General features: G+C 49.0%; 3 protein-coding genes and 1 long non-coding RNA gene across 17 annotated transcripts in view; 1 reads left to right on the top strand and 3 right to left on the bottom strand.

Annotated features, from left to right (window-relative positions):
• Positions 1-40: 40 nt before the first annotated feature.
• VPS25 (vacuolar protein sorting 25 homolog) lies at positions 41-9,104 on the bottom strand. Of its 8 annotated transcripts, none has more exons than XM_064582983.1 (6): positions 6,007-9,104; positions 5,428-5,573; positions 4,676-4,729; positions 3,861-3,949; positions 3,035-3,110; positions 41-280 (listed from the first exon to the last, which is right to left on the bottom strand). In XM_064582983.1, the coding sequence occupies exons 1-6, from the start codon at positions 6,150-6,152 to the stop codon at positions 75-77; spliced, it is 717 nt and encodes a 238-aa protein (XP_064439053.1). In that variant the 5' UTR covers positions 6,153-9,104; the 3' UTR covers positions 41-74. The 8 variants fall into 8 exon arrangements, with proteins under 8 accessions (XP_064439053.1, XP_064439055.1, XP_064439054.1 ...); XM_064582985.1 differs by lacking the exon at positions 6,007-9,104 and adding an exon at positions 5,788-5,999 and having other exon boundaries at positions 60-280; XM_064582984.1 differs by lacking the exon at positions 41-280 and adding an exon at positions 997-1,633.
• Positions 9,105-9,254: 150 nt separating this feature from the next.
• RAMP2 (receptor activity modifying protein 2) lies at positions 9,255-11,176 on the bottom strand. 2 transcript variants are annotated; one of them, XM_045888866.3, is made up of 4 exons: positions 10,871-11,176; positions 10,369-10,434; positions 9,841-10,033; positions 9,255-9,711 (listed from the first exon to the last, which is right to left on the bottom strand). In XM_045888866.3, the coding sequence occupies exons 1-4, from the start codon at positions 10,968-10,970 to the stop codon at positions 9,456-9,458; spliced, it is 615 nt and encodes a 204-aa protein (XP_045744822.1). In that variant the 5' UTR covers positions 10,971-11,176; the 3' UTR covers positions 9,255-9,455. The 2 variants fall into 2 exon arrangements, with proteins under 2 accessions (XP_045744822.1, XP_045744823.1); XM_045888867.3 differs by having other exon boundaries at positions 9,841-9,949; positions 10,871-11,155.
• A 6,296-nt stretch (positions 11,177-17,472) lies between these two features.
• On the bottom strand, positions 17,473-18,417 carry LOC129046219 (uncharacterized). The gene is made up of 3 exons (XR_008507114.2): positions 18,224-18,417; positions 18,024-18,086; positions 17,473-17,592 (listed from the first exon to the last, which is right to left on the bottom strand). It is a non-coding gene; the product is annotated as an uncharacterized LOC129046219 (long non-coding RNA).
• Positions 18,418-22,729: 4,312 nt separating this feature from the next.
• EZH1 (enhancer of zeste 1 polycomb repressive complex 2 subunit) overlaps positions 22,730-26,591 on the top strand; it is a 36,824-nt gene continuing 32,962 nt past the window's right edge. For 4 of the 6 annotated variants that reach the window (XR_010408703.1, XM_054510805.2, XM_045888874.3 and 1 more), the window contains exon 1: positions 22,730-22,821. The gene's annotated coding sequence lies outside the window, so the exon portion shown is untranslated. Of the gene's footprint in view, positions 22,822-23,303; positions 23,556-25,166; positions 25,302-26,591 lie in introns of those variants that run through there. The other 2 variants (XM_064583288.1, XM_045888873.3) reach the window with 2 other exon arrangements.

Raw genomic sequence — 26,591 nt, 5'->3', positions numbered from 1 at the left:
CGCCCCCCCCCCCCACCAGGGCCGCCCCCTCGGAGCTGCCAGCCGCGCGCGCGCGGAGCCGGGTGCGCAGCCCCTCACCTCAGCCGCCCCGCCCCCGGCCGCAGGCCCTCCCCTCCCTCGCCTCCAGGCGCACCCGCCTGCAGGCTCATTCCGAGGCGGACCGGGTGCGAGACGGAGGTGTGTCTTCCCGCACTGAGGGCGCAAACCTGTTTGGGAGCGGGGGGTGGGGGAGGCACGATGCTGGGACTGGGAGAGGAAACGTGACCGCGGCTCTCGGGCCCTAGAAAGGGGGGTGGTACAAGGGAAGGTTACCACCGGCCTGCACGCCCCAGATAAGGTAGCGCCACCCCCTCCTGTTTGCCCGGGGTAGCCCCAGGCCGACAAAACATAGGTCAGAGGAACGGTCTAGTTTTCTCCCAAGCCGCTGTCCCTTTAGGCTGCACAGGGATGGGTGTGCGCACCCCAGGGCAAGCCCCTCCCCCAAGCCAAGGACCCAGTCACCCATACCCTCCACCTCCCCTACCTTGGCCGCAGCCTGGCCCTGGCCACAGTAGCTGTTTTTGCTATGTGGGCTCTCCTTCCTCCTTGTTTGCCAAAGTTCCCAATAAACCAAAGTCCATATCCGGTTTACACCCCTTCAGCTCCCCTTGGCCTCAACTACCCCACCCAGACCAGAAGGATGGAGGGAGAGGCTTCAGAGTGGTTCAGGACTTTCATGGGGGGAGATGGTGAGGGAAAGGGAAGCCATTAAGTTGCTCCAATTCAGAGAAAGAAAGTCCGTCCCCAAGCTGTGTTCCATCAGCACTCCCCCACACAGCCCACCCAGCAGATGTAAAACCACAGGCTCACTGGAGCCTGCCAGCACTGGAGGACCTTTTCATTTACAAAGGCCAAAGGCCTCTCCCCTCTCCTAGGCTGGGATTCACTCAGGGGGCAACGCTTCGCAGCTCTCCCCATGCCCATTCCAGTAGTAACTTCCAACGGCAGGCAGGCAAGTGGGGTTGAGCTTTTTAATATCATAAATCAGTGTCCAGCCTGGTCTCTCACTGCCAGGCCCCTTCCTGGGCCTCCTATCTTCATATTGCCTGGAAGGCTGCCTGCAGCCAGGGCTTCTCCCATCCCCTAGGAAGGATCCAGCACCAGCCTGAGAGGGGAGGCAATAGCAGCTAAGGGGGTGGGAAGGGGGAGAGACAGAAGCTTGTGCAGGCGCGTGTGTGTATGTACTTACATGTGTGAACACATGTGGAGTTAAAGGTTTACAGACCCTGGCTCAGGGACAGTCTAGGACGGGAGAGGAGGTGGGGCAAAGAGAATCACATCTCTTCTCCCCGGCGCCTCAGCCTCACCCTCACCCTTCCCCAGAGACACACACACGGAGTAAGTGGGAAGCCTCATCCCTGGACTGGGGCCCTTTTGAGTCTGGTGGAGTCACAGATCCCGTCTGTGGGATCACTGGGTCTGTCTCCCTTTGAAAGCCCTGGAAGGGTGGGAGGTAAGAAGTAAAAGGAGACAGGTGTCTGCTAGAAGAACTTGACGCCTCGGCCTTCGCTGACGGTGATGATCTCAGCCTTATGCTCCTGCTGTAGCGCCTGCAGAGCCCGAAGGAGGGTTGCTTCATCCAGCCCGTGGAACTCTGGATAGGGAGAGGTGGGCAGGCAGGGACACTCAGCTTCTGGGGGCCCAAGGCCCCTGAGGAGAAGAGTCTAGCTGGAAGCTGAGACTTCGAGGCTGGGGGGCCGTGTGCCATCTATACTGCGGCAGCTGCCTCAACCCTTCCTGGGAACTCCTCAGAGTAAGGGGTGAAAGAAAGCCTGAGTCAGCATGAAATGAGAGTTCATGCTTATTCTCCCCTTCCAGGTTCTTCTGTCAGACTCAACCCTCACATGTATCCCCCACCCCCATGCATGTGTCTGCTGTACAAGAATGACACCACCTGCTTGTGGGCCACAGAGTGGGGGACAGTGAAGCCTAGGAAGGTCAAGGTCCTTGTCACTGGATTCTGACCCTAGTTGCACACTGGTACCCATCAGGAGCACCTGTCCTAACACAAAGAAGTGTAGCCATACCTCTAACCAGGAGACTGTTAAAAGTCCAGCATGGGTATCTGCCTTTTCCTAGTTAAAAGGAACAAGGCTGGGAGCCAAGGGCCAGCTGAGTATCTGGAAATATGGCAAGATACTGCAGGGAGAGGTGAGAAGCAGGTGGCAAGTCCTAACAGGTTCGCACACCTCAGCCCCTATGGGGGCCTACCTCTTAAGTCAGGGAGCTTGCTTTCTGAGGAAGCCTCCAGCTTTGCCCAGCATGAGTGGTGGGCTGGGCAAGGCTGCAGCACTGAAGTCATGGGGTGATGGTGGGAGTAGCAAGCAGAGGCCTGCAGGGCAGGGGGGAACAGCTAAGAGCTCTAAACTTTGTTATGGCAGCCAGGGCCTGGCAGAAAGGGGAGGTGCCCTTTTTTCCCCAGCTGAGATTGGAACTTTTGGTGATCCTGGGGATCAGAATATGAAGCCAGAGATAAAAGAGCTAAGAATATATTTACACTATGTAAAAATCAAACAGTATACAAATCCTTGCCTGGCCAGAAACCAAAGTATTTAAAAGGCCTGGGGGTGGGGATGGGGGTGTTGGCCCAATCCCTTCAGCTGATGCCCACGAATCTTGAGCCCTCTAAAAGTATAAAGGGTGAAAGAAAGGCCCGTCTCAGCAAGGAATGAGATTTTCGGCTTAATCTCCTGCCCCAGCTCCTCATTCGGCATCTACACCAGTAATTCTCAACTTTTCATGGGTCACAGATGCCCTTGAAAATCTTTTAATATAGACTCTATTCCCTAGAAAAATGCACATACATCCCCACAGACAAAACCTGGGAGTATTTTGCATATAAATTCAGGTGGTTTAGGGAAACCTTGGACATGGGTTAAGAGGCCTTGTATCATGTAGTATTTAGAATTCAGAGGCAGGGATGGGAAGTCTAACGGTCAAAAAAGGACTGGAGAGGATTCAGATGACAAAACTGGGGGGAAGGGAGAAGCATTACCCTCATCCTCTGTGTCGTCCCCATTGGTCAGTTCATATAGGGTGAACACGGAGTTGTTCTGGCCACTCCTGGAAACCTATGGACACAGAAAACAGGCATTGAATAAGGACGGGAAATCTCCTGGGAGAAGGTGAGCTCACCAGCTCCACCTATCTGACCCAGGAATGGCACCTATTCCCAAACCCAGGCTCACTGTCACCCCAGCAGGAGTGGCCTAAACACCGCTAACCCCACAGGTGCTATATTTATATGTGTACACACATACACGGAACCACTAAACCACAGGTCTTCACATGTCTGAGCAGTGACCTCTCATTCTGTTTCCTGTTCAGGAATAGGTGGCATGAGTTTGTTATATTTGGGTTGTTGATGCTTCTTCCCCTCTTCTCTCCCCTGGGAAAGTTTAGGGCTTGTGGTGCAGAGAGTTTGTCCCCACACCCACACCGGTTCAGAATGTCTCATTCATATGGCAGACAACCCCAAAGGGCGCAGAGGGGGAAGGGCCCCAGGCTTTTTTTTTTTTTTCTCCTTCCTTTCCTCATTTATCTTCTGTGGCCAGAGACTCCAGCCAACAATAGTACTCATGGTTCCCAGCACTCCATTCTCCAAACATGGCCTCATGTAGCCTCTCGCCTCCTACAGTCAAAGGCAGGGAAGTTCTATACAGCCAGGGAAATTGAGCCACTGAAAGAGGCTTGCCTGGAAGACGTATACTTCCTCTTTTTGCCCCTTCCCACTTTGCTCAGTCTAGACCTGGGAGCACCAGGTATCTGCTGAACATAGATACGATTCTCTGCCATGGGTCACCATGGCAGAATAGTCTCACCCACTGATAGATGAGCTTCCCCCATTCTTCTGGCCTTCGCCACATGATCAGGAAGCTAGACTTGTTCTTATCCAACCACTCCAGGTTCCCTGTGAAACAGATACTTATGAAAGCATCTTATGCTAAGAAGGGACAGAAGGCAAAACCAAGGTGGAACACAGTGGAAGAGACTCAGCTTTCAGGAACGGAAATTCAAGATCTGTTTTATTATTACCATCTGCAATGCACCAATTCTCCTTCTACCTCTCTCCAGGTCTCAGAACACAGATGGAGAGATTTCAATGGTGAATACCAATAGGGAAAAAGGACCCGGGGAATTGGACTATCTACTGTACAGAACACTATGGGCTCCAAGCCAGGGGAGAGAAAAACGTTGTTAAAAGCGAATACTTGTGGGGCACCTGGCTGGTACAGCTGTGGAGTGGGTGACTCTTGATCTTGAGGTTGTGGGTTCGAGCTCCACATAGGCTATAAAGATTACTTAAAAATAAAATCTTAAAGGGGCGCCTGGGTGGCTCAGTCGTTAAGCGGCTGCCTTCAGCTCAGGTCATGATCCCAGGCTCCTGGGATCAAGCCCCACATCGGGCTCCCTGCTCAGCGGGAAGCCTGCTTCTCCCTCTCCCACTCCCCCTGCTTGTGTTCCTTCTCTCGCTTTGTTTCTCTCTGTCAAATAAATAAAAAATCTTCAAAAAAATTAAATAAATAAAAAATAAAATCTTAAAAAAAAAAAAAAAAGGCAAAAACTTGTGCCAATCTGCCCTCAGGAAAACCCCAAGCAGGAGGAAAAATAAGGAAATCTGAGGACCTGAACCCACCTTTCTTCCTTAGTTCCTCTAATACAACCTGGATTGATTCCACAGGGAGCTTCCCTGGTTTAAAGTTAAGGGAAGGGCACTGATGGACTGAGTTGGGTGGGATAAAAATTCTCAGGGCCAGTGTCATGTTGAAAACCATCTGTCCCCTTCCTCTCCCTCCCACATACATATATGTGCAATTCCCCAACAGGCTATAAATTGGCATTTCCTGGATACTGGGGGGAGGAAGGGAAAAAACTAGTCCAATTAAAGGGAAGAGCTTTAGAAATGAACAGTACTATCATCTGTCACCCTCTGTCCTCTCTCCTTCCTTCAGACTTTCTCCACAGATACTTTAGGTATGAATCAGGCAGCAAAAACAAATGACCTTTACTTCCTGGGAGGAAGAGAGTAGGTGGAGAAAATTCCTAAAGGTAGTACCAGAGTTTGAGCTTCACTCAGTAAGAGGACAGGAGATTCAGAGTCAAAAAGGCTTGGGTTGAAAAGCTTGGGACTTGGCTTCAGGGCAGAGATTCTAAGACCTGAATGACACCTGGGTACTTGTCACTGGCTAGGACAAGAGGGTTTGAGGCTGCATTTGCATTGGGGTTTGGGGATGAAATGGAAGTCAGCTAACACATACTAGCTCTTTCCCAAGTCCAGTTTGGGTGGGAATCTGCCTACGGTGGGTGAAGCGGGGTGTGAAATCTGGGCATGTGGGAAAGCGTGGAAGTGCATGTGTGTGGGCTGTGGAAGAGCCTGAGGGAGGATACGCTGTAGCTTCACGTTGTTGAAGAGCGGGCTCTCCTGAGCTTCCATCACCGTCATGCTGGACTGTTTGTGCAGGCGGCAGAAGGACAGGACCAGCGAGCACCAGGCGGCCAGCTGCTTCTGCCGAGTGTCCACGTTCGGCTGCAACCTGCCGGGTGAAGGGGGTGGGGCGCAGAATTAGAGGGCGTGAGAGAGCGAGAGGCAGCACTTGCCGGAGGCGCGTCTGGGGGACAAAGTGGGAGACTGAGGGTGGTGACGACCGGGTCCTTTCTCCCCCTCCCCATCCGAAGCATCAGGGCTGAGCCCGGGGTCCGGGGCAGGGGAGGGAGGCGCAGCGGGGCTTCTCGGGGTCTGAGCCTCACGTAAAGAAGGGCGGGAAGCGATACTGCCACGGCCACTCGAAACTCATCGCCATTGTAGTAGCCCAGGAAACCCGGAACCTCCGGGCAAAGGACTTCCGGCCTCCGCTTCGGCACGTCCGGGCAAAAAGCACAGCAGAAAGGTTCCGGACGCCTCTTCGGAGAGGCGGGAGGGATGCTGCTGACCAGCCAGTCCCTTACCGTTATCCTAAAAATCCTTACCGTTTAGAGCCCCGAGAAGTCTTCTCATTCAGCTCTAGAGAAGGGCAGTGACGTCTCCAAAGCGGCACAGTTTGATAGTAGAACTGCCTAGGCTTGTTCCCCCTCTGCTCAGCTGCTTTTAATATTAACATCCGTGTCAGTTGCATTTAACAAACACCTCACAATTCCCCAGTCTCTTCAATTGCTGTGTCCTTCGAGCGCACCGTTCCTTGGTCTCCTGCAGCACCCGTAGGAGCACATTTGTACCTTTTATCGCTGGAAAAGTTTCGGCTTCCATGACTCAGAGCTGCCCGCTTTGACCACAGCCATCTATCTCTCACGTCCTCACTTTTCTAGTGTCAAGTCCCCAGACCCATTTTGGTCTTATTTGACTCCTTACCCAGCCTAGACTACCCCATTCTGTCCCCTTGCTTGCCTACCTGCTGTCACTTAACAAATCAGGGTTGTTGTTCCTCTACCCCTCCCCTCACTCCTGCCAAGTTGTATTACTGGAAGAAAACCACAGAACATGCTGGCTGAGCCCCAGGTTCTCTGACTAACCTCACTGCTGGGCTCTCAGTGCAGCCCAGCACTGTCTTTTATTGACTCCCTGTCACATCCCTCCAGGTAACTCTTCAAATGTTTCCATTCATCAAGTCATTCCACCTGTCTCCATCTTCTTTCTCTCTGCAGAATTCCCTTCCTATTTTGTGAACTTGAGGCCAAGCCTTTGAACCTCCTGATCGTTCCTCCTCTGTCTGTCACCACACTTGATTCTTCCCACAAGAATTCCTTTCCACTTTTACGTCTTTCTTTTGGACTCAAAGGAAGAAGTGTCACTCTTCCTTTACAAGACCAACCCTTTGGCATATCTTCTTACCTCTCCTTTCCAACTGCCTCTAGGACTTCTTTGTATATCATCTTCCCTCTTTTCTTTTCCTCTGGCTCCTCTCCCCTAGTTGACAAACATGCTCAGGTCACCCGTATTTGAAAATATGTACAGTTTCCTTGACTTTGTCACACTCTCAATTTCCTATCTGATCTTTAACCTTTCCCCCACTCAAGTCCATCCTTCATTGTGCACAGTTCCCAATCTACCAAAGTGCCCAGCAAATATCTGTTGCATGAATGGATGAACCATTCAATTGATAATGTTCTTTCGAAGGGCACTATCTCCTTTGCTTCCATGGCACTGCTTTATCCTTGTTCTGCCACTGTCTCTCTGATCTTTCTCTTTGTCTCATTTCCCCCTCATTCTTTAAATGTGCGTATTTCCTAAGACTCTAACCTCAGCTTTCTTTTCAATACACCTTCTGTCTTGAGAACTTTCATCCTTTTCATGGCTTCACTTGGCATTTCTGTGCAAAACACTCCTAAATCTGTATTTCCACCACCACCACCACCCCTCCCATTTCTAACTCTCTGTGGGACATAAAAGCTTGTTCTATTGGCAGCTCATATTGTACATCCTTTTCTTCTTGCCAGCTCCTCTTCCTAATAGCCATTTTCTATCATTACTTCCATCATTGTCCTAGTAACTCAGATTCAAAGCCTGAGTCAGCCCTAACCTCTCCTCTCCTTCATTTCCAAATCCTGCTGATTCCCTCCCTTGTTTTTAATCATCTCTCCTACTTTTTATTTTCTACTTCCTCATTCATCACTCCTTTGGCCCATGTCCTCTTTTTCTCAAGCCTGGAATATTACAATAATTTCCTAATTCACCCCTATTTTTTTACTCTCTTCCCTAGGGGAAATGCACTCCATCTTAAGGTCTAGTCATATACTAACTCCACAATCACCCTCCTGTGATCACACCTCAGCTAGATGTGACCCCTCATTTTTTTGCACTTAGATAACATTTGGTTTGTATCCCTTGCATGACTCTCATCACACACTCCATTGCTTTTGTTTGTATACATGTCAGCTGCCCTATTAGATGGAAGCCATTGAGAGCAGAAACTAGGCCTTATTTAACTTATTTTTCCAATAAAATATACCATACACAGTATCTTATACCAGCATGCCCTTGATGTATATTAGTAAAACACAGGAAGGCAAATATGGGCCAACAAGAGAACAGATATATCCCTGGGGAAGACCAATGCATTCATGGAAACAGAGGAAAGGCTTATCTCAGGTGAAAACTTAAAATGCCCTAGGAAACAGACATGCCTCTAGAGAGACAGACATGTCCTGAGAAGAGAAGTCTGTCTCAGAGGATGAATAGATACATTCTAGGAAGCATACAGGTATATATCTATGGAATGGATGGGCATGTCCCAGGAAATGGATATGCATGTTCTCAGAGAGGTAAATATTTCAGCAAGGGGGGGGGGGGGAGGAAAAGTCCCTGAAGAGGCTCCAGGTGCCATAAAGAATAACTGGGTGTCTTTATGGAGAACAAAGTTGTTCTCTTGTATCTTTGATGATCTGGAAGAACTGGAGGTTAAGGTCCTCTGTCGAACAACTGGGCCTCACTGTCTGGGGAACATGTAAGAGTGTATATGAAATAATGAGTTCAGAGACTAGGTATGTCCCTAGAAAGTGGGAAGGTGTCTTAAGGGAGTATCAGTATGGCTTAGGAAGCTGAGGGCTGACTTAGTTCCAGCTAAGAACTAGTGAGTGCTATGGAGATGACAGATGTCTGATCCCAGGGTCCAGTCTCCTCAGCTTTGAGGTTCTTCCAGATCATGTCCATCTTCTGGCTGTTAGCTCTAGTGGACACCAGGGGGCAGTGTGCTGCCAGGCTATAGGCCACACCCCCAGGGTCCAGGACAACATAGGATGAGGCCAGGGACCTGGAAGGGGAGTCCTGTGGTGAACTTAGTGGAGTAAGTCCCCACTGCCCTTGCCCTCAGTCCTGAGGTCCTTAGGGATGGACTCTTTTTGGTCATATCATGGTTCCTATTCCCAGGCCCTGGGAGTAAACTGAGGCATGAAGAAGAGGAAAATTCGGAGCTCCTGGGTGGTCCCCCTTCCTTCTTGCAGGAGTCACAGCAGAGATTCCACCCTTGCCCCTCCCCCCACACCTCCCCAGCTGCTGTCCAGACCGGAAGGGAGTCTCTTTCCTGTATGTTTCCTGGTGCTGGCTTTGGATAAGGACAGGAAAGGCCCAGCCTTGGGAGGAAGCAGTGGAGGGGGTGGCCTTCAGGTGGGGGGAGGGGGATAGTGGGGAGCAGGCAAGTGAACAAAACAGTGCTGCTATCCAGATTCTTCCAGCTCTGCGGCCCAGAGCTGTGAGAATGGCAGAAATTCTGGGATGGGGAGGGGACAGTACAAAAAAAAGTTTTATTTTGAAGATTACAGAACTTATGCCATGACACCACTGGGTTTCCATTTCCACCAGTCCAAGGATCTGTGGTGGGCATGGGAGTGAGAGAAGGAGGCAGGGCAGGGAGGGGAACAGAGACCTGGTGGTGGCAGGGAAAAGAAGTAGGATAAGATGGCTGCGAAGAAAAGCTCACACCACCCTAGGCCTGGGCTTCACTGTCTTTACTCCTCCACACCACAAGGGTGACGAGGAAAGGGATGAGGCAGATTGGGGCTATGATCATGGCCAGGAGCACATCCTCTGGGGGGTCTGATAGGGTGGGCTGCACCAGGGAGCAGTTGGCAAAGTGGATCTGGTGAGTCTCAAAGATGATCTCTTCTGCTCGGGGATTGGGGAAGCCCAGGTGAAATACTTCTGCAAAATGCTCCAAGCAATACTGTAGGTCGCTATAAGGCCTGGGAATAAGGGAAGACTAGAGTGAGTATGGGTTGGGCCCAGAGAGGGGAATGCCCCACACTCACTCAAGGCCCACCCACAAGGAGCAGGCCCCACCCCTGGCCCAAGCTGCCAGGCACTGCCCCTACCTGCTAATCATGGCCCAGTCGCACCAATCCTTGGGGATAGAGTCCATCTGCTCCTTATAAGATTGCCAGCAAAACTGGATAGTCCTCTCATAGTTCTCCATCTTGTCCTCTGTGGGCACAGATTGCTTCACACTGACCACACCCCTGCCCCTCCCTCCAAGCCCTCGGGTCCAGGTATTTCCACTGTTCCTGTCTTCAAACATGGCAAACACCAGAAGAGTCTCAGAAAGTTTTCCAAGGAAAGAGTCTCAGTTCAGAAAAATGTTAATGCCTTCCATGTGCCAGCCCCACAAGGACATCCACACACTTTTTCTGGGGTCTTCTAACCCACCTGTGAGGTGAGCCAGCTCAGAGCTGGGTGGGGGTCATGTGGGATGAGAGGGAGAAGGACCACAAGGAACCCCAGGAGAGAACAGAAGGGGGGTTTAATGGGCTGCCAATTGGGGTTGTGGGAAAGGGACCCTCCCCTCCGACCTGGCTCTCCTCTCGTTGCCCTAGGCCACCCTCCCAGAGCCGTGGAATACACACCTTTTGTCTTCAAACTACTTTCAGTGGGAGGAACCTGAGCCAGGGACTCCTGGGGCTTCAGGACAGCTGTGAACAGAAATCGGAGAGGGAGGTGGGATGGCGGGATCTAAGCAGTGGAGTCTGGAGGAGGGATCTGAGACCCTAGGAAGTCAGGGTTACTTTCAGAAGAGAAAAAGGAATAATCCAGGCCCCCAAGGGGTGCCTCAGTGACTGGAAGAGAGGTCTGATACTAGCTCTCTCCCACTCACATCTACACCCCAAATCCTCTTCCTCCTCCCCAGCCCCAGACCTCCCAAGACCCCTCCGCGGGGCCCCGGCACCCCAGGTTCCTCCAAGAGGGAAGCAGCTCGCGCTGAGCCCTCACCGAAGTGGGGCCGGGGACGGTCCGAGGACAGCGCTGTCCCGCCCGCACCCCAGGGCCCGTTTCGGCCTCGGCCGTCCAGCCCCCCTCCCCTCCGGGCCTCCCGCGCCTCCCACCCGGGCCCCGGGGCGCAGCGCTCACCGCCCAGCAGGAGGAGGAGGCGGAGCGCAGCCGGTCGCCGGGCGCGGGTCGCAGGGAGCCGCGGGCCGCCGGCGGCGCGCTCAGCCCGGACCGAGGCCATCGCGCGGCGAGCAGGCGAGGAGGGGCGGTGGCGCTGAGCCGGGCCCGGGCGGGGGCGCCTATATCCCCGGCCCAAGCCCCAGGAAGCCGCGCCGCTTCCTCGCAGGGGCTGGGACGGCTGCGGCCACGTGGGGGGCGGGGGCGACGCCCGGGGCCGGCGGGCTGGAGGGGGAGTCGCTGCCCCACCCGGCCCTGGCGCCCGCCGCTCCCTCCGCCGGGTCGACGTTGGCCCACTCTGTCTTCTAGCTCACCCTGCGGGGCTGGACAGCTCCCCTCGTAACCCCAGAACCGGGATGCATTTCCTGGGCTCAGCCGCGTGGCGCCCAGGACTCGCCCGGGTCTCCGAGCATCCGCTCCCGGGACCCTATCGCCCTTTCTCCTTCGTTGCGGTGCCGAGGAAGGGGGTTAGCGACCTGCTCTCGCGGACCGCGAGGAGAAGGAAGGGACTGGGAGTTCAGAGGGCCTCTCCACGCCGCAGTATCTAAGGCAGGGGGTTGGGGCTGCCCTGGGCCGTGGGGGAAGGGGCGCCTGGAGCTGGGCTCAGAGTTCCCCTTCCCTGGGAACACCCACTGATGTCAGTCCGCCTGCCAAAACTGGGGAGGAGGAGATGAGGGAGCCAGCCCTCCAGAGTCGGGAGAAGGTCTGGGGATAGGGGCAGAGGGGAAACCAGAGTCCAAATACCCTCTCTTCCAGGCACCTTGTGGGGCCTGGATCCACAAACCTGGTTGGGGGGAAGGGCAAAAGTAAGATTACTTTATTCCTCCTAAGAAGGTGGCCACAAACCGGATTGGGGAGGAGGGGCAAAAGTTAAAGATTACTCCATTCCCAGGAAGAAGGTGGCCACTACTCTTCAAGGACAAGGTTGTGAGAAGGGAAGGGTTTAGAACCTACTATGGGTGACTTCATTCACAAAGTGGGTACGTTTTTGTTCCCATTTTACAGGGAAAAAAGCTAAAACTCAGGGAAAAGAGCCCAGAACTTGAGCTCAGAAGCTCTAAATCCCACTTCTGTCTTCCTGCTCCACAACCAGATAGCCCAGAATGACTTTGGTTACCTTGACAATCTGTTTCTCCCCATGTAAGATAGGGACATTATCCTCCATAAGCAGTAGTGAGGATGACACGTGAAAGGGCATTGCACTTAGTGGATGTTTCCTTTTCTTCTTTCTTAAGGACTTGCCTAAGGTCACACTGCTGGGAAGCAGCAGGCTGAGCCTGGGGCCCCAGGGGCCCTGACTTCTGCGACACCACAGCTGTCTCTGTGTCCTAAGCCAGAGCTTCATTAGCTTGAGGCAGCCGAGCAGCCCAGGAGCTGGTTTGGCCCTGATGCTCGGCTCCAGACACAGCTGTCAGCACTGAACTTTCCTAAATTACTCCCAGACACTGACCCCTGGACTCAGCTGCTGCTCTTGTCCCAGTTTACTGATTTCTGCCCACCACAAATCATCCTTCGTGATCTCTTCAAATCTTCACCTCAGGGTCTTAGGCTCTTGCATAATGGTCACTGAAAGCCTGTAGTCCTCCTCCATCGCTAGGGTCAAGAGGTTGCCTTAGTAAGGCATCTGGAAGAAGAAAGGAGGTGGCCCACTTGGCATGAGCCCCAAAGCCCTCCTGGTGATAGTCATCTTCTGCAATGTGCACAAAAGAGCCAGACAGCCTCAGAGTCATTTTAGGCCAATGACTAAATCCATTCGTGTCCTCCCACCCAAGATTGCCCTTTTCAAGACGGAAACATGGTCAGGAGGGAGATTTCTGGTTGATGAGATGGGAGGGAGAAACATGGAGGGACAGAAAACAAAACCAGCCATTTCCACTGGGCTGGGGCCAGAAACACCTGAGCCCACTGTGAATTAGGACTGGGGTTGGGGTCAAGATGAAAGTTGACAAAAACAAACGTTGGGTTTTAAATAGGGCAGTATGGTATCATTGATAAAAACAAATAAGCAAGCACTGGTTAGGATTCTGAAGGCAGACTCTGTCTCTGTGTTGCTGTGTCATCTTGGGCCCGTCATTTCATATCTCTGGAGCTCAACAATTTCACATGACATTAGAGTCAAAAGGTAACATATAGGTGACTCCGTAGAAAGTGTTATCTTTAGCCTGGACATGGGGTTAAGTTTGCAACATGATGTGGAGGCCTCCTAAAGGGAGCTTGTTGTAGTCATTGCTGAACTTGGGAGTCTAAACCTTCCTGTTGGAAAATCTGGGAATTTTCCCTCCCCCTGATTTTCCTCTTTCCACTTTTCCTTACCAGTTGATTGGTTGGCTGTTTCATGGACCCCTGGGGGCATCCTGGTAACTGGGGGTCTGCTATTAGGGTCCTTTGGGGCTGAAAGGGGACCAGAGACCTCACTTTCCTCTTCCAAGTTACCATATAGAAGATAGTCCCATGTTGTGCAGCGAGGGGACAGAGAAGGGCTTCATCAGGGATAGAAGCTGGTTCTTTTATGGAAGTCCTGTTTTCCACCCCTGGGGTCCCCCTTCCCTTCCCTTCCTAAGCCCACTTCTGCCTTAAAATATATACTTTTTGCTATAAAAATATACTTTTTAATTGCAAGTAATACACAAGTATATACTCATTGCAAAATATTTAAACACAGAAAACTTTATACCCTCATTCCTTTCTCACTCACTTCCCTACATTTTTTGGACTTAAAAAAGCATAAATGGGATTTAATATCTCTGTTGTTCGGTGACTTCTTTTTTTACTTAATAATATGTCTTGGGCTTCTTTTCACGATAGCATATATAGATGTGCTTCTTTCCTTTTACCTGTAGTATAGTATTATCTGTAGCCTTTGTCTTATATCCAGTGGAGACTGCTCTTTGTTTCCTACACACCTCCTTAGTCCTCTGTCCCTATCCCACACCCACTCCTAGTGCTCAGGAAGAGAGGAATCTAGTTTTAGTCCAGCTGGACATTGACCTGAGATTTCTGGCCCCAAACTAGATTGACTTCTGCGTGGGAATCCTACTGCCATATAAATTTCCCTTCTTGTTACAGGCAAAGGAACATCCTGCCTGAAGCAAGAGGAGAGGTGACTCAAACCTTAGGAGTGCCATTTCTAATCTTCAGCCTTCCCCCTACACACTCACACACAAATTCAGAACAACATGGTGGGGGGGGTGGGTAAAAAGCACTGGGGGCCTCCTACACAATGAAATTGCATGCAGAGCATCCTGGGATTACCATCTCTACAGTGTAGAGACATTCACACATGCTGGCCTCTTCCCCAGCTGTTTCCAAATAAAGAACAGAGCACAGGAGAGGATGTGGGGGAGAGTCAGGGTCCAGAAGTCCTGGCTGGGAGGGGCTGATCCTTCCAAGCTGGAGAGAGGAGACAGATTTCTTTAGAGGGCAGGGAGGCAGCAGGGATGACCAGAAGAGCTATCTATAGTCAGGGAGCCAGCTAGCTAAGGGAGGGAAGACAAAGGCAACTCCATCTCTCTCCATCTCCTCATCTCCAGAATGATGTCACACTCCGCGTGAGGAGACTGGCCATCTCTCAGAGGCAAGAATGGTTATTGGAGAAAACTTTGGCTCTCAAGTTGGTAAAAAACAGAGAAAATGGTCAAGCCATATTCCTCATCAATGCCAGGGACTTAATAGTAGCTACCATTTATTGAATAATTACTACGTGTAATTGTGTTCTCTGACACATGTGCTGAGTGCTTTGCAAGTATTTCTTAAAACCTTACTACCATAACATCAGAATTATCTTGTCAGTGGGTAAAATGGGGAAACAGGAGTAATGTGCCCAAGGTCCCAGAGGTAGTAATTGGCAGTCAGGATTTGAACTCAGGACTGCTTGATGCTAAGTTTCATGTCCTTTTTTTTCCCTAAGATTTTATTTATTTATTTGACAGAGAGAGAGAAAAAAAAGAAAGCACAAGCAGGGGGAGCGGCAGGCAGAGGGAGAGGGAGAAGCAGGCTGGAGCCTGATGCAGGACTCAATCCCAGGACCCTGAGATCACGACCCGAGCTGAAGGCAGATGCTTCACCAATTGAGCCACCCAGGCGCCCCTAAGCTTCACGTCTTAAGCATTATGATTTATCATCTACTTCTCACTCTATATCCAAATACTGATTTCTTACTGGGTCTTGAAGATGGGGTTGAAAGAGGAGAGAAGGATAGTTTCTTCCAGGACCAGATAAACCCCTCCAGAAATAAAAAGATCCTGTTTCACCCAACTCTACACACAACCTTCTCCTCCCTTCCTTCTCTGACCCAGGCTAGACCATGACATCACATGGTGGAGGCTGTTTTTCTGAAGAAGAAAAGAAAAAAAAAACCAGACCAGATTTATAAGGATGATATTCAGACAGCATGATTGAAGAAGATCATGGCCAAGTGACCATAGCACACGCCCAGCAGTGCTGAGAACACTGCTGGTCCCTCGACACCTGGGGCTGACTCATGGTTGCTGTCAGGACCCAATGCCAGATGCCAGGGTTGCTTTCACTCTTCCTCCATTGCTCAGGACTATGCTATGAAACCATCCCCAGGAACCCTTCTACCCACTCCCAACACCCCAAGAGTTTTGATGTTACGTAACATGGGGATGCCCCCAGCGTGCCTGGAGTATGCTCAGATTGTTTCATTTAAAACTCACAACTCTATTAAATTAAGTGCCATAGGGCGCCTGGGTGGCTCAGTCATTAAACGTCTGCCTTCAGCTTGGGTCATGATCCCAGGGTCCTGGGATCGAGCCCTGCCTCGGGTTCCCTGCTCAGCGGGAAGACTGCTTCGCCCTCTCCCACTCCCCCTGCTTGTGTTTCCTTCTCTTGCCATGTCTCTCTCTGTTAAATAAATAAATAAATAAATAAATAAATAAATAAATAATCTTCAGAAAAATAAAAATGAACAAATTAGGTACAGATTTACAGATGAGGAAACTGAGGCTCAGAAAGATTAAGTAATTTGCCCATGCTCATGCAACTCTTATTGGCAGACATCCAGATCTTGATGCTGAAGCCTAAGTCCTTAACCTCTGCTCCACAATACCTGATGGATGCCAACTGGCTAGCCAACCTGCTAGAGAGAACCAAATAGAAAGGGATGGAGAAGACCAGCCAGAAGGGCAACCAAACAGAATTTCTCATGGCACCAGGGCGTGGGGGGTGGGGCTTCTCCTCTCAGTGATTTCCCTCTTGCAACTATGCCTGCTTCGTTTATATACAGTATCTTTTTTTTTTTTTTAAGATTTTATTTACTTATTTGACAGAGAGAGAGAGAGAGAAAGATCACAAGTAGGCAGACAGGCAGGCAGAGGGAAAGGGAGAAGCAGACTCCCCGCTGAGCAGGGAGCCTGTTGCGGGTCTCGATCCCAGGACGCCGGGATCATGACCCTAGCCGAAGACAATCGCTCAACTGACTGAGCCACCCAGGCGCCCCTAGACAGTATCTTTTCACATTCTTTTCTCCAAGACCTGAAAGCATTGGATGGACAATGAAAAACACTCATGACGTTATGAAAGAAAACATTTTCTAGATCATAACATCCAACATGTGTTAAGCAAATATGACAGTAGGAGTATATGTTTGTTTAACATGTATGGTATCTGTGATGTGAGCTTAAGTAATACTACAAAAGGCAGTATTTTCCTCACCTGCAAAATGGGGATAATAAAAATACTTACAAGTTATAAGATATAAAGCACTTAGAGCAGGATATTATTATTATTATTTACGATGATGATGATGATTTCCATTACCTTAGTGGCACACTTTGGAGTCAAGTGGACTTGAGTTTGGATCCCAGTTCCATCACTTATTTAGCTGTATGTGACCATGTGCAAGTACTTAACTCCTCTGAACATATTTTCTTATCTGCAAAATGGGGTTACCTGTGTGTATCTCACTCATCAGTAAAGATAATGCAAGTCGAGCATTTGAACGAATGTCCGGTGCTAGTAAGCATGTGATAAATGGTATTTACTGGCATAGTGTGTAACATATATACTTATGACAACTGCATTTCCAAGATATTCTGGGATCCTTCCAGTTCTATAATTTTGTTCTTTTCATGACACAGCACTCCTCTTATTTAAAAGAATATAGTCTTTGGAGGGGTGCCTGGGTGGTTCAGTCGTTGGGCGTCTGCCTTCGGCTCAGGTCATGATCCCAGAGTCCTGGGATCGAGCCCCACATTGGGCTCCCTGCTCGGCCGGGAGCCTGCTTCTCCCTCTCCCACTCCCCCTGCTTGTGTTCCCTCTCTCGCTGTCTCTCTCTCTCTGTCAAAATAAATAAATAAAATATTAAAAAAAAAAAAAAAAGAGGGGCGCCTGGGTGGCTCAGTTGGTTAAGCGACTGCCTTCGGCTCGGGTCATGATCCTGGAGTCCCGGGATCGAGTCCCACATCAGGCTCCCTGCTCGGCGGGGAGCCTGCTTCTCCCTCTGACCCTCCCCCTCTCATGTGCTCTCTGTCTCTCTCATTCTCTCTGTCTCAAATAAATAAATAAAATCTTATGAAAAAAAAAAAAAGAATATAGTCTTTGGAGCCCTATAGAATTCCAGCCCTCGTACTTACCAGCCGTGTGGCCATGGCCAACGTTATCAATCTCCCTGAGTCTCAATGCTCTTCTCTGTAAAATGGGGCTAACAATGCCCACCTCTCAGGCATCTGCAAGGATTACACAAAATAATGTAGGTTCACACCCAGTCCAATGTCTAGTGATTACATGAATGTTAAAGGTGATTTGTTAAATATGTAAATAAATGCGATTTATGTTTGTTCCTTTATGTACAGTGTCATGGATATAATCTGTAGATGTGTGTAATGTACTTTTCTTGCTCCAAAAGCATCTCTGTAGCCTGGTATGCCATCCTAGCTAGAGTGGGGTTCAAAGGGTCATAGCATTAGCAGTGTGGGACCCTGCTGATAAGCCAGGGAAGAGAGAAGGGGAAGTTACAGAAACAAGAGGAACTCTCCCTTCCTGTCTGGTTAGGATTTGTTTGTCTTTCACACAGACTGTTCCCTACTGATATGGGGGTCTGTCGAGTGTCTGGCTTTGATTGGCATCTCCAGCACACAGGGAGTAAGGAGCCCCTTACCCTTCAGGAACTGTTTTCCTCTGAATTTGCAGAGTCCCAAACACATTTCTCTTTCTGGCGCCACTGGTGAGAACAGAAAGCCATGGAGAGAATGATATCAGAGCTAGATCTCAGAGAAAGGAGGAGGTAGAGGGATGGGGTTCAGAACATGGGTTTGGGGATCAGAATGACTGGACCCAAATCCCGGCCACACCACTTACCAGCTGGATAACCTTGGGCAAGTTCCAGAATCTCTTTAAGCCTTAGTTTTCTCAGCTGTAAAATGAGGATAAGGATACTACTGACTTCACATGAAATGAGATGACATGTTGTAAAGCACTCAGCACAGTGCGGGGCACATACTGAATGGACAGCGTCTGAAGGCTATTATCACTTTTCTAGTTCTGCAGTTTTACAGTTGAGGACCCTGATGGCCGGAAAGGAAGCACAGCTCATTAGCTGTCCACCCGATCAGGGCTACTTCCCAGGCAAGGCTGTGCCAAAGGCGTGTCCCGTGAGATCAAGGCCCTGCATTCACTGTGCCAAGGGAGCAAGAACGGGCAGCACCACCCTAGCTGTGGGGTTGGAGATTTCAGACTATGTGCAAAGCAAGGCATGAATCCCACCCAAGTAATCCCCAAAAGAGAAAGTCCCTTCCTGCTGGAATTATTTATTTTGTAATTAACAAAGGCTAAGGAGGCCCATTCTAAATTTTGGCTTGGAGGCTCAGAGTTTAAACTTATAACAGCCACGAACAAGGGTTTATTGTGGGCCTGTTCTTACTTGCTGAATTGAATGCATTATTATGATCCCTATGCAACTAGGGGTCAGGAGCTAAGTACCTGGGGCGGAAAGCTGTGTTTTTGAGATCAGAGGACAAAGTGTCCAGGAGTGGAGAGGCTTTAAAAATTGAGCCATGTTTCCAGGCTCAGTAATGTCCAGACCTCAACTTGCTTTGGAGCTTCCTTTGCCTCTAAGTATTCAGGGAGGGGTCTGGCACTTCAGCTGGCCCCACCAAGGCCTGGGCAGCAGCCCCAGTTTCTGGTGACCTTCACGCAGGCTTTTAGGTTGTGCTTTGCTTTGTTTTGTTGTTTGTTTCTCCACAGCAGGGTGGCCTTTCCTTACTTCTGGGTGGGAACTGGGGGAGGGGGGAGGCGGGGACCGGGGAGGCAGGAGGGAGGAGAGTTTGCTCCCATCTCTGCAGCTGTGTTTACACTTCCCTGTCAAGCACTGTCTGGGGCCCAACCTTTCCTCGGTCCCCTGTGTCCCCTCAGAGAAACGCTATTTGATCTCCCTGTGGGCTTTACAAGGGAGGGGCCGAACGAGCCCAGGGGTCACCATCCAAAGGGACCTGGAAGGAGGAATGGAGGAAGGTTGGAAGGGAGACAGGAATAGTGCAGAAAGCACTGTTTTGAATTCTGGGAAGCATCATCTTCTTCCCTTTCTACCAGTGGCCTGAAGACCAGCAGGAGACAAAAGTACATTTAGAACTCGACAGCCGCAAAAGGAACAGAACACACGACGTGTCATTTCTAATCACTGGATTGAACAAAATCTTGTTTTGTGATGAGGATGTGAGTGCACAGAGCAGAACAGTCTTCCCCAAGGCTTCACCGGGGCCACTGGTCAGATACAGCATGTTAAAGCCAATAAAATCATGTTAAAATACATGCAAATTAAAAGAGATTTAAGAAAATGGTCAAGTAAATAATGCTCTTCTTCTCTGGGGAGCAAGTTGAGCTGGTATTAATCAGTAGTATTGCTGGACTCTCGGCCAAGCCTGGGAGACTGGCTGCCAAGGCAAATCAGGCATCAGGTTACAGAAATTAAACACATAATTTTATTTTTCCGCAATAAGGAACTTTCAGAAAAAGAACCAGCCCTATTAGGCTCCTCAGCACACTTTGTCCAGTTTCTTTCGGCCCCAGAGGCCTCCAAGCTAAGAGCAAGATGAGCAACTGGAGGCCAGGAGTGACACAGTTATTCCTTTCTCCTATTAACTGCCTGGGGGTGGGGCTGGGAGGAGTGGGGCAGGGGTGATGGTACTGTTTTTCAAAGGTCCAGCTGCAAACTACTTGCCAACAGTTTTTCTATGAATTTATAGGACAAAGACCTGAAGGGTTGGGAAAAAAAGTTATAGAGGAAGAGCTGGCCAAACAAACATTGGCCGATAGTGTGTCATGGACCATAATCTTTAAAGAAGAGCCTGGTCTCAGAAAAACAAAAACAAAAACAAAACTCTCTCCCATCACAATGAGGAAGAACCAATCAACAAATTTTCCCCAAGAACCCCATGCTTAATGGTGATGTGGGAAGTTGCTTTTAAAATCCTCCGGTGATCAAGGATTACTAAAGCCCGGTTTAGTCCTGTGTCAAGTATCATGGTGGATAGGAAAGGGTTAATAGCATGGGAGTGAGCATGAAGTGGTACTGGGGTTGAAGCAGGGGAAGATCCAGGAGGGCTGGGAGGCTTAGTGAGGAGGTGGAGCTTGAGCTGGGCTGCCTGACTCTGATCTACAACTTTGAGGTAAACCTCCTCACCATCCTTCCTTTCTGCTTCAAAATATTTCTGTAGCCACATATTCTTTGTTACCACAAAATATCTTGTATCTTTCCTCTTGTCACTTGGCTTACTCTCTTAAAACAATGCAGTCCACTCCCATGGTGTTAGCCGATGATTCCCATATCTCTTCCCAGTCTCAGTCCTGATATTCAGATCTTCTGAACAGCTCTCCTTAGATAATCCTTTTTTTAACCTGCTGCCTCTCTCCCCCTCTTTTAACCTATCTTCTTTATTTCAACGATTATTTATGTGGCATAATGATTGTGAAACTTCGTTACACAATGGGATCACTTGGGATTCTCTTAGAACTCTTAAAGCCCAGGTCACACCCCAGACAAATTAATCAGCCTCTCTGGAGGTGGGAGGCAGGCATCAATAGTTAATAAAGCTCCCCAGCTGATTTAAATGTGAGCCACACTTGAAAACCACGGATCTAGAAGGCAGGGGGAATGGAAAGGAATATTATTGCAAATTGCTAAGTATGAAGGAATATTTGCTTTGATTTGGTAATCAGAGGCAAGAGAAAAAAAGCAAAGCCAAAGTTTCTGGTATAAGGAAAAGAACCCTAAATCTGGAATCCAGAGACCTGAGTTTAAGCCCTGACAGAGAAATTTTTCATCTGTGTAAAGCAAGTCTTTTAAGTTCTTTAGGCCAGTATAGTCTTGTGTATAAAACTGAAATCCTCCCTACCTATTTCATAGAGTTATGAAGATTATCTGGAAAAATGAGCATTATAGGCTTTTGTAATTATGTACTTGGAGACAAATTCAAGGTAATGTTATTTTGTATTTTAAGTTTTTTTTTTTAATTTTATATTTTGAAGTAACTTCAGGTTTACGAAAGAATTGCAAATGGTAGACAGTTCCCATATGCCCATCAGCCAAGTTCCTCAAATGTTGAGGAAGTACAACTGCCAAAACCAGGAACTGAGATGATAAACTACTTTTAACTAGTCTACAGACCTTATTCTAACTTCATCAATTATCCTACTGGTGTCCTTCTTCTCGACCAGGATTCAATCCAGAATCACACAATCACACATTACATTTAATTGTCCTGTTTCCTTAGTCTCCTCCAATCTGAGATAGTCTTTCTTTCTTTCTTTCTTTCTTTCTTTCTTTCTTTCTTTCTTTCTTTCTTTCTTTCTTTCTTTCTTTCTTTCTTTCTTTCTTTCTCTTTCTTTCTTTCTTTTTCTTTCTTTCTGATTTTATTTCTTTGATGGAGAGAGAGAGGGAGCACAAGAAGGGGGAGCGGCAGGCCAAGGGAGAGGAAGAAGCAGACTCCCTTCGGAGCAGGAAGCCCAACTTGGGGTTCAATCCCAGGACGCTGGGATCATGACCTAAGCTGCTTAACCGACTGAGCCACCCAGGTGCCCCCTCACTCTTTCTGTTTTTCATGACCATCACATTTTTAAAGATGCTGGCCAGTTATCTTGTAGATCGCCCCTTATTTTGGATTTGTCTGATGTTTCCTTATGATTAAATTCAGCTTATGCATTTTTTTCAAGAATACTACAGAAGGGATTTTGTGCCCTTCTCATTGCATCATATCGGAGGGGCACCTAATAAAACCATCTCTCATCACTAGTGATGTTAATTTTGTTTTGTTTTTAATTTTAAGGTGATGTTAACTTTGACCACTTGCTTAAGGTGATGTCTGCCAGCTTTCAGTCCTGTAAAGTTACTATTTTTTTTCCTTTGTAACTTATAGGTATCTTGTGAGGAGATACTTTGATACAAGGCTATTCATTTGAATCTAAGTGACTGGGAAAACTTTTGACAAAATAGGGAAGCCGGGTGTAAATAAAGCAAGAAGGATAATTTAGAGCTCGTAGACGGGTGTTTGGAGGTATTGGTAGGTGTGAGGGATCAGGATGAAGGGGTTCCGGGTTGGTTCCAAATGCTGAAGTGAAACGTGGCTTGACGCCAGCCTGTGAAGATGGTGCAACCGCTGGATAGGGTCTCCAAGAAGATATTAGTAGCTCTGGGAGGCTCCCCGAGAGCCCTTCCTGTCCCCTGACAGCGCCGCCTTGGAAACCGTCCGGCTCGGACCGCATCACCTGGCACTCCTGAGTTCGGAGTACTGGCGCCAAACGACAGACGTGCGAGGAAGGAAGCCCAGGTGGCCCCACGGGCGGGGCGCGGGCGGCGCAGTGCGCAGGCGCCGGGAGGAGGCGCGGGGCGGGGCCGCGGCGCGGGGGCGGGGCCGCGGCGCGCAGGCGTCCTAGCGGCGGGTCCCTGCGGCTCGGGATGGAGGGTGAGTGAGTAAACAAGCCCGGGCCGGGCGGTGGGGCCCGGCCTCGGCACTTCGCCACCCGTGGCCTGAGGGAGGGAGAGGCGAAGGGGTCAGAGAATTGGGAGGAAGCGGAGGGACACATTGCCTGCCTGGCCGGGGGTAGCGGGGCGCCCCCTCCCCGTCCGAGGGCTGGAGGAAAGGGGGCGATGGGACGAACGAGCCCCCGGCGAGGACCGCGTCTGAGGCAGGGAGGGCGGGCGGTGTGTCCGGGGGAGGAGCGGCGGGGGCGGGCCCGGGGATGGGGACTCCCTTGGAGGGCGGGGTGGGCCGGGTGGGCGGGAGCCCCGGAGCGGAGAGGGCGCGGGTGGGCGGTGGCACCTGTGGGGGCCGTTAGCGAGGTGGACTCCCAGGGACTTGGGGCTGTGCACTGGGAGGGCTACACGCGGGGGCTGTTTGTGATGACTTTGGGGGGTGTTGAGGGAGGGGTGGCAGTAAAAGGAGGGCTGGGACCAAGGTGAGGCGAGGGAGGTTCCTAGGCTCAGAATGAAAGGGGCACTCACTTCGGGGTCCAGCGCGAGCGGAGTGCCTCTTCACGTTTGCGCGCTACGCGCCTCGCACGCCTCTACCCTGTCCCGGCCCCGAGTAGCAGGCTGGCCGCTTCTCTCTACATTTGGTCTCGCGCCAACCCCTGCCCACCCCAGAACTCTCCTGAGGATCGAGGGATAGAAGGGGAAGCGCCTTGAAGCAAAGGCAAGGTGTTGTATTTGGGACGTGGCAGTTAGGAAATGCGGGACGAACTTATTTCTTACGGAGAAATTGTTCCGGGGGCGGGGAGGGAAAGGGATGTAGAAGGATGTTAGTGTCCCGGTGGACTATGGAGAGTGGGCTTTTGGTGGGTGACATGTAGGATTGTAAATGGGGTAGCTGGGTGGGGAGCCTAGCGATTGAGGGGCGCGGTTGAGAGAAAGGAACCGAGGTCGATGAACAACTGGGTGTGTGCAGAGACGGTGTGGAAAGTGTGGTCTCTTCCTCCTCGGTTAGTGCAGTGATGTCTTTGAAGGGAACTCCCACCCCCACCGGTGCTTTTAAGTTTAGGAAACCGGCACTGAAGGAAGTTTCCAGCCGGAGAAGGTGCTAACTCTATCAGAGGTTTCTGTGAGAGCTTGTCTATTTTAAGCCTTGGAATCCACAGGGCTGGGATGGTGTGGCAGTGATAAAAGAGATTACTTACTTACATAGAAGAAGGTGTATGTTAGGAGATAAGTACTCCCCCCCCCCTTTAAAACACTTATAATAGAGGAAAGGACCATCTATAAAAATGTAATAATACTGTTAGGAAGAGTGTGTGCCTCACAGCCACTGTGAATTAACTCTCCGAGGCAGGGATGTTTGCCTGTTTTATTCACTGATACACCCTAAACACCTAAAATAGTGCCAGGCACATTGTTAGGTGCTCAGTAAGTATTTGTGGAATAAATAAATAGTGGGTAGATCTCTGGAACTTGGGAGTCCGGAAGTCTGGATCCTAGTTCTGCCACTAACTGGCAGAGTACTTTTAGACCCATCATGGAACTTGATGCTAAAGCACAAAACTCCCTGAAGTGGAAATAACTTATTCACTATGGTGTTACTTTAATTCTCTTTGAAACAGCAATAGAATAAGGAGCCTTGGATTAAAAACTGAAATTTTACCCCCAAGAAGACTTTCATGAGAAGGGAAAAAGTGAGAAAATGTGGTCAGACTTGTTTCCCTTATACTTACTTGCCTTTTTTTTTTTTTTTTAGATTTTATTTATTTATTTATTTGACAGAGAGAGAGAGCACAAGCAGGCAGAGAGGCAGGCAGAGGGAGAGGGAGAAGCAGGCTCCCTGAGGAGCAGGGAGCCCGATGCGGGGCTCGATCCCAGGACCCTGGGATCATGACCTGAGCCAAGGGCAGCTGCTTAACCGACTGAGCCACCTAGGCGCCCCATGAGCTAGCATGCCTTTTAAAAACAATTTAAAATAATCAATTTTGTCTATTTAATTCTTGAGATAAAAAATTTGGTTTCCTTAGTCCTGTGGGTAACAGTTCCTGCTCTTGCTTTGTGTCTTATTGAAGCATGTAACACTTCATTTCATTAAGTGTATCTTTTTCCTGTCTTGGACTAAATGTAAAAAGTTTCTAATTGTTGACTAGCAACTTACCAAAAAAGGTTCGAGGCAGCAACCCTAAAAACACATTACATTTTCTACATAGGGTAGTTAAAAACTAAAAAGAAAAGGGAAAAAAGCATATGGGGAAAGGTGAAGAGGATTAGGATTGAGGGGGAAGGTTTAAAAAGGAAAAACTGCTCTTAGGGAATGCCTTCATTCCAGAAAGTCCCTAGCTTTTTTTTTTTTTTTTTTAATTTGTCCAAACAGAACATCTGAATATTGGTTCCTTCCTACCTCTTTACTCCATCAGCCTGTCATTTGGGACCTCCGTGCTCCAAACCTTAAAATCATGAATTACTGAACAGGTAGTTGGTTGGTTGTTTGTTTTTTTTTTTTTTTTTTAAGATTTTATCTATTTATGAGAGAGAGAGAGAAAATGAGAGAGAGAGAGAGAGAGTGGGAGGGGGGAGGGATAGGGAGAAGCAGACTCCCCACTGAGCAGGGAGCCCGACGTGGGACTCCATCCCAGGACCCTGAGATCATGACCTGAGCCGAAGGCAGACGCTTAATGACTGAGCCACCCAGGCGCCCTGGTAGTTGGGGCTTAGTGCCTCTTGTGTGTTGTTCTCTGACACACTTACCTTAATACTTTGATTTGAAATGGAATAACTAAAAAGTCTTTTTATTAAATGATAATGAGCAATCACTAAAGATTAGGCTTTGTGCTAGTGTAGTACAGAACCAGCCAAGTAGGGCTCTAGCCTGTTAGACTGCTTTAACTCTTCTAAGTCAGCATTACATATCCTGAGAGCCAGCATTTTCCTATGGGTCTCCTAAAGACTCATCCTGCTTTAATTTTTACCACCATTGTCTCCAGTGCAAATGACCTGATTCTCTTTAATCAAGCAATGCTAAAAAATATTAATGCTATAATTTTCTTTTAAATAAGAATTCAGGATCACAGCTTCCTGTTAGTAAGATTCTTTCTACATGCAGAGTGCTCAGAAGCTCAAACTAATAACAAATGTAAATAATTTGGACAAGTGGGAGGGTATAATTTAAAGATGTACTTAAAAATCCTAATTGCAGGATCTATCAGGCTGTGTACTTAGCCACAGAGTTGATTTTAATGGAATGTTGATGAAATTGGTGATCACCGAAATGACTCAATTGTGTGTTTCTAGAGCTCTTTGCAGAGGTAGGTTCACCCCTATTGTTTGTGTTTCAACTCCACCAGGAGCTAAAAAGGAAAGAATGAGATGGAAAATTGAAAAATCTACAGTGCCATCTGCTTCTGAAGCCTTACTTAGTCTGCCGTTTGATAGAATTATTTGTTGTAAAAGAAAGTAGTAAAGATGTTGAACTTGCCCCAAAGAGAAGCTCTTTCTGCAAAGGGGTCCCTGTATGTGGGTGAAAGAACTCCATAGTTTGCAACTTTAATATTCTGATCTCAACCTCTCTAAATTTAAGAGTATTGTTCTTTAAATGTTTTATCTCCAAACATTTCAATAAAGTTTTCCCATTTCCAACTAGTGATAGACTACATTCCAGTTTTAGCCTTTGAAACAAACTGAGATCCAATTTTCTGGGGAAAGATTTCAGTTTTTATGAGCTTTCTCTTTTTGTGGAGATTTGACATGTAAATAAGATAGTTA

This window comes from Mirounga angustirostris, unplaced genomic scaffold, assembly GCF_029215605.1.
Source record: "Mirounga angustirostris isolate CCGP_5_RB_7025 unplaced genomic scaffold, mMirAng1.0.hap1 SCAF_17, whole genome shotgun sequence".
In the NCBI taxonomy this organism is placed as follows: Eukaryota; Metazoa; Chordata; class Mammalia; order Carnivora; family Phocidae; genus Mirounga; species Mirounga angustirostris.
This window is presented reverse-complemented; position numbering and strand designations above follow the sequence as displayed.

What these genes read in the sequence shown, in the direction of transcription:
- VPS25 (XM_064582983.1), bottom strand. Translation starts at nt 6,152, where the DNA reads ATGCAACTGACACGGATGTTAATATTAAAAGCAGCTGAGCAGAGGGGG. An exon ending in ACTTCTCGGGGCTCTAAACG is followed by an intron (nt 5,574 to 6,006) that starts GTAAGGATTTTT and finishes TTCACCCGGCAG; the next exon opens with GTTGCAGCCGAACGTGGACA. An exon ending in CAACAACGTGAAGCTACAGC is followed by an intron (nt 4,730 to 5,427) that starts GTATCCTCCCTC and finishes ACTTTAAACCAG; the next exon opens with GGAAGCTCCCTGTGGAATCA.
- RAMP2 (XM_045888866.3), bottom strand. Translation starts at nt 10,970, where the DNA reads ATGGCCTCGGTCCGGGCTGAGCGCGCCGCCGGCGGCCCGCGGCTCCCT. An exon ending in CCTCCTCCTCCTGCTGGGCG is followed by an intron (nt 10,435 to 10,870) that starts GTGAGCGCTGCG and finishes TTCTGTTCACAG; the next exon opens with CTGTCCTGAAGCCCCAGGAG. An exon ending in AAGTAGTTTGAAGACAAAAG is followed by an intron (nt 10,034 to 10,368) that starts GTGTGTATTCCA and finishes CCATGTTTGAAG; the next exon opens with ACAGGAACAGTGGAAATACC.